We start from the raw sequence: 6593 nt of genomic DNA on the forward strand, positions 1-6593 counted from the left end.
TTGAAAAAAAAAAACATGCCCAAAATGGAATTTATTTGGTCATCATATCAGTATTTTAGAGAGCTCCCCCCAAATTTCACAAACCATGTTCCCAGGGGAGCTCATGTCACCACTAGGGGAGCTATAGCTCCCCCTGCTCCCCTCCAGTTCGCACCCTGGACAGGTGTGGACAGTGATGTACCTGAACGCGTTCAATGAACGATCGTTCATGAACGCGTTCATATTTTGGGCGAACGTGAACTGAACGTACTGTATTTCCGCTAGATGAACGTAATTGAGAACGCGTTCATTCTCAGCGCTGTATAACGGCGTTCAAAAGTGCGTTCATTCTCAGCACTGTATTATAACGGCGTTCAAAAGTGTGCCAGATTTCATATGCCTTTCAGCCGAAAACCCAGTTAAAACATACCGTAAACAGGCTTCAAAATAATGCGGAAAACCACCCAATCTGGCAACAGCAAACTGCCTGTGACGCGTACGCGCCTGTCACCCCTGGCTGTCGCACTAAAATATAAATATACTAAATATATCAGACTCCTCACAACAAACAATGTGGAACCGCAGAACCGGCGAGCATTGAATGAATGAATGAATTAGTATGGACGAAGCCGAGAGCAGCTGCAGCAGCACTCGCTCAGAGTGAGACTCTACGGCAGGGGTGGGGAACTTCCGGCCTCCGGGCCGTATACGGCCCGCGAGACAATTTGGTATGGCCCTCGAGGTAATTTATAAACACACGCAAAAAATGAAAGAAATCTAGACCGCAAACAAATTAAACAAGCGAGTGCCTGTTTTTCCTGGCCAAGGTCAGGGTCCTTGAACACAACACGAGCCTAACTTGTCATCACGTGGTATATGTCTCGACTGACAGGGTTGCAGTTCTGACGGAGAGCACCAGAACGCCGCTCCGCCACTTCCACAAATTGCAGTTGGCCTACCCATAAGGAGCTGTATACATGCTGCAGTTTTTGCGTGGCTGTGTCTTTAGTTGTAAGCCCAGTGGCGATCTGTTCATCTGTCATACTGATCAGACAGAATAACTGTGTTGTTATCATTAGCATCTGGTTAGCTAGCTATGCTAACGAATATAAGAAGCTTTTTCTACAACCAGTGAGGTAAAGGCACATCTTTATATGATCATTATAGTTATAAAAAAAATAAGAGAATAAAGTAAACAAACAGGTATATACTATATGACAGTTATTAATAAAGAAGAATACAGTTTGAAAAGGGAGTGATTTGTCAAATATCCATAAATTAAAAGAAAATCTGCTTACAGTTGTGTTTGGGTGTTGAGAGATGTGTCCATAGATCTCCTAATGTTGCTCTCAAAGTGAACCAGATTGATGCTTTTAACTTCAACATTAAAAAAGAAATCTTCCCAGGGGAGCATGTACCCCCCTAGAGGAGGTTAGGTCCCCCCCCACTTAAATGTTCACATGGATAGGAAACTAAATACATTTGCACACATCTTGTGTCCATATCTTTCTGTTTTGGTGGTCATGCCACACCCTGCACGTGCATGCATACGCGAGTCATGGTGAGATATCTGGATTAAGAGGTTGCTTTTTCTTTGCACAGAATGAAATGAATGGGCTGTGATTTTAGTTTTTTTAAGCAGAGGTCAATAACTTGTACGGCCCTCTGATGATATTGTAAAAATTGAAATGGCCCTTGAGAGGAAAAAGGTTCCCCACCCCTGCTCTACGGTGTCGGCGTATGAGCATTTAAAAGAGTTTTACGTTAAAGTCAGTACTGACTCAGACGGAAAAAATCAAACGTTTGCCTGTAAACTGTGTCCGCCCGGTTTGAAAAAGCAAGTCCGTACATCGACGACGTCGACAACAAACCTTAAACGGCACATTGAGAATAAGCACACGACTAGCCTTTCACGGTATGTGCGAGTGGCGAATAAAAAAGAGAGCCAAAACAGATCCACTACCACCCAAATCCCATTAACATCGTACAGGAGACAAATAATAGCTCGCAGCAACGTATTGAAAAAATAACTATAAACTATAAATTAGTTCATTTTTGAAACCATGAACTTTAGTTCCAAATTTTGAATTATGAACCATGAACTGAACTAGTTCATTTTAAAATGTGTGAACTGTGAACTGAACTAGTTAATGTAGAAAGTGAACTTTCCCAACACTGGGTGTGGAGACAGGCTTGGAAAAGTTCAGGCGGTTGTGCTAAGTCTTGCAGTCAGCACACAGAGTCCCCCTTCCCCATTAGCAGAGCCAAAAAGAGCGGCCTCAGTTAGGGCATGGCTGTGCTCTTCAGGTCACGCCAATCTGCTTGAGAGCTCATGACACCCCTTTATACACCATCAATAACAAGAAGGGCATTTTCCTGCTTGAAAATAAGTCTCAGGAGACAAGATGAAATTTAAGTTTAGTTAAATGTTTTATGCGGGACAATGTTGATTTTATTATTTGAATAACAATTTCTGGCAATTAATCTGAAATCACATAGGAGATTGGTATTTTGGGTCTGCATATCATTTTATTCTTTTTTTATTTGGATATATACATATTGGTTTAAACTTTTATTCTATTGCAAGGAGTCATCTCAATATGCTACGTTTCACAGTAAAACAACTCACAGTTAGAAACTCTAAAATAAACAAATATAATTGTAGGGTTCCATAATTATTTTAGGGCTCCCTTTCCCATTATATATTTTTTTGTATTCCTCTCTGGTTTGAGTAAGATGATATAACATTTTGGGATGAAAATACAAAAGAGCAGTCCAAAACTGGAGGACAGAATAGCAAATATCTCTACAGCAACACTAAACTTTCCAGGAGAGCTTACATACGCTGGGATGAAAGTGATCCATACAGCGCAGAATATCAGCATGCTAAAGGTTATAAACTTGGCTTCATTAAAGTTATCAGGCAGTTTCCGAGCCAGAAAAGCAAGAATGAAACATAAAATGGCCAGTAGTCCTATGTACCCAAGTACAGACCAAAAGCCCAAAGCTGAGCCCAAAGCACACTCTAGCATTATTTTGTCTTTGAAGTCTTTAAAATTCTTAAAAGGAAAAGGAGGAGAAATTGTTAACCAGAGGATACATATCATTACTTGTATTAGAGTGAAACCCAGAACAGTTAGTTTCTGCTGGGCAGGCCCAAACCACTTCATCATATTACTGCCTGGAAGAGTAGCCCTGAAGGCCATTAGCACCACTATAGTTTTCCCCAGAACACAAGAGATACAGAGGACAAAGGTGATGCCGAATGCTGTGTGTCGCAGCATGCAAGACCAATCTGAGGGCCGACCGATAAAGGTCAGAGAACACAGAAAACACAGAGTCAAGGAGAAGAGCAGCAGGAAGCTCAGCTCAGAGTTGTTAGCCCTGACAATTGGAGTTTTCCTGTATCTGAAGAAAATCAATGCCACAACAACTGTGATGCATGTTCCAAATAAGGATGCTGCAGTGAGCAGCGCTCCCATAATCTCTTCATATGACAGAAACTCTGCCTCCTTCTTTACACAGGCATCTCTTCTTTCATTTGACCAGAACTCGGGGTGACACCGCACACAGGTGACAGAATCTGAAAAAAATAATGTGGTAAACATTATGAATAATTATTTTTTAATTTTGTATTTGTCCCTACGTTGCATATTTTCTAAGCATACAAAACAGTACAGCAACTAATAAGTATATAAAATATTTTGCTTATTTGTACAATCACAAGTTCTTCGCAGGGATTTCTATGAATTTCTATGAATAATGAAATGATTTATTTTAGGTAGACTTAAAGTAGAAACATTTATTTTGCATTGGTGCTTTAACATAATGGATTAATCCTTAGGAAGACTTTTGCATATATTTATATAGCTGACTTCAGAATTCTGTGTCATTATGTATCATTTGCAATTATTGGTTATGTAACGATATTGTGTTTTTTTTCTTCTTAAAGGACTGCATGGTTTTGAAATCCCCCAAAAACCCACTGCAATTTCTTAAAATGAACGATACATGTTTTGTCTTGCATTCATGTAACTACACCTGTAATGTTGCTGATGTCTCCCTCTGCACATCTTATACAGTCATAGCAGCAGACTGGCATTCCTTTTTGGAGAACCTTACGAGTTCCTGGAAGACATGTTTCACTGCAAACTGACACAGGCACCTGTGGGATCAAATCGACTATGAGAGGAAAGAAAAAGATCGGCCTTGACTTTGATTACTGTGTTTTCTTTGTATATTTCTATTTAAAAATTGTATGCATAAAAAAACATACATTATGACGTGCATGACTAACAGTGTCAATTTCATATTTATAATGAAACAAAAATACTTTAATTAGCAACAACAGTGATCTTAGAGTATTTTACCTGTTGGGAGTTCTGTGTCCAAGTTATAGACTCATTTTGCAGATGTAGCTGTTTGTTTTCAGGTAAAGATGCATCATAAAGGCCAACTGTGACAAACTCCACAATGTCATTTTCTCTTGGCTTCCAATTTATAATTTCGTACTTTGCTGCTGGATCTCCATTTTCATTGAAGTAAACCTCTTCTCCTTCCTTTGTTTTAAACTGAATAGTTCTTAAGTGCTGTAAAATCTGAAAAACAAATATCCGTCAATGCAGAACATAATTTTGAAGAATGTGTTGTGGTCCAAGTGTTTTAAAAGCATGAGAGACAGCAAAAGTTGAATTTACGTTTTTTTAAACATGTTCCTTGTTGATGTGATTTGATGTAAAAATGTCAGTAACATTGGTGTTCAACTCACCGTAAATGGATCTAGCTCCACCTTGGTGTTACATGTTTTGTTACAGCTGAGGATCAAATGAAGTGCGTGGGCCGCAGCATACACTCCTTTATAGACATTGTTAAAGATAGGCATCAGAGACATATCGGTGAAGATGTTTTGCACTTCAGTCAAATCTTCAAGTCCAGTACATTCTTTCTGATTTCTTGATGAAGACTTTGACTGCTTGAACTTACAACTAAATAACGTCTCATAAAACGTTGTAAACATTTCATTACTAGATACATTGAGCGGCCTCACATCCAACATGAACTCCCTCATGCCACTGACATGTGCTTTGGGGATGGACAGGCCTATAGCACCGTCTAGAATGTGATGCTTATCCACGGCTGCAGTTTGTGAATCAAAGATCCAGCCCTCAGAGCCTACCCACTGGTACCCAGTCAAGTTGTGGTGAGAAAATTCATGTAGTATCACATCCAAATCCATGCCGGAGAGGAAAGCAATGATCACCTTGGAAGTGGAAGCCTTGATAATGTCTATTATCTTTTGTATTTTGTCTGGTGGATCGGTTCTAAAGAAGGACACAGAGTACTCAAGACAGATGCCAAGCTGCTGGGCCGTTTCTATGAATGTGGCCATACCGTTGTTTCCATAATCATCATTTGTTCTAATAGCTCCAACCCAAGTCCAACCAAAATGCTTAACCAGCTGTGCCAGGGCTCTGCTCTGGTAGTAGTCACTGGGTATTGTTCTGAGGAAGGATGGGTACTTGGATTTATCACTGAGACAGGCACAAGTAGCAAAGTGGCTGATCTAAAAGAAAAAAACAAGTTATATCCCAAGGTAAAGATTCAGAATATAAAGTAGTTATACAGCCAACTACACTCCCTTTTGCTATACATAGTTGCAATAGTTGAATATTAATAATATCAAACAATCTTACCCACCATTGGAATATGAAAGGGTCCGATGGCAGTAGCCATAGCCATGCAAGGAGAGGAAGAACGTTCTCCCATAATGGCCTGCACTTGGGCAGGTCTTTTACATGGTACTTCAGAGGGTTGTGATACAACTTCATTTCCATTTGCAAAGGCCAATGCAACCCTCACACTTTTGGCAATTGAGCCACAGGAATCATAGATCCTATAGCCCAAAGAGATGCCAGGCAATAGGACTGTGCTGTTATTAACCTCCTCTAAGGCAAATAGCATAGCCTGGGCAAACTGGAACCCTCTGAAATCCAAGCTTGATGCAAACAGTTAATAATAATTAGTTAAAAAAAGGCCATGCCGAAGAAAGAGTGGCACAGTACAAGGAAGTATTTGATGATAAAATCAAACACAACAGGTGTATATCTTCATTTAAATATTCAATGTTACCCTTTCAGAAATTTGAAGCAGAATATTGATATGGTATACTGTTACCTGGTGCATTGCAGTGGCAGTGGTTTGTCCATGTAGGAATCCCGTCTGTTCTTCCAGCTGCTGTGGAAAGAGAAGATTCCCCCCAACATTATGTCCCCATCCTTAAACATCTGAGGGATCTCAGGGTCCCCTCTCTGTGTGCACACTGGCTCCTCAGCCTGAGAGAAAGATACCACCAGCAACAGATGTAAGAGTGCCCATCCCTGCTCCGGCCACCTCTGTGTGGATGACATACTGTTTGAGTGAGCCAAAACAATTCATTGGCATCACATGTGCCCCAATGCAAATTTAAATTGGGCACTTGTATTTATATATTTTGGAGAAACTTGGGAAAGACTAATGGAACATTGATGTTTTATCTCTGTGGACTTGGGGACAAAGGAAGGAGGCGCCAAACAGGAAAAGGGTTATTTGTAGGGCTGTCAAGTTAACGCGTTAAC

General features: G+C 40.3%; 1 protein-coding gene across 1 annotated transcript; it reads right to left on the reverse strand.

Moving 5' to 3' along the window:
• Positions 1 to 2654: 2654 nt before the first annotated feature.
• Positions 2655 to 6344, reverse strand: LOC117457298 (extracellular calcium-sensing receptor-like). Its single transcript, XM_034097283.2, has 6 exons — positions 6154 to 6344; positions 5677 to 5974; positions 4748 to 5542; positions 4350 to 4577; positions 4021 to 4144; positions 2655 to 3562 (listed from the first exon to the last, which is right to left on the reverse strand). Exons 1-6 carry the CDS (start codon positions 6261 to 6263, stop codon positions 2655 to 2657), a joined length of 2463 nt encoding a protein of 820 aa, XP_033953174.1. The 5' UTR covers positions 6264 to 6344.
• Between the last annotated feature and the right edge of the window lie 249 nt (positions 6345 to 6593).

Source organism: Pseudochaenichthys georgianus, chromosome 13 (genome assembly GCF_902827115.2).
Source record: "Pseudochaenichthys georgianus chromosome 13, fPseGeo1.2, whole genome shotgun sequence".
Lineage (NCBI taxonomy): Eukaryota > Metazoa > Chordata > Actinopteri > Perciformes > Channichthyidae > Pseudochaenichthys > Pseudochaenichthys georgianus.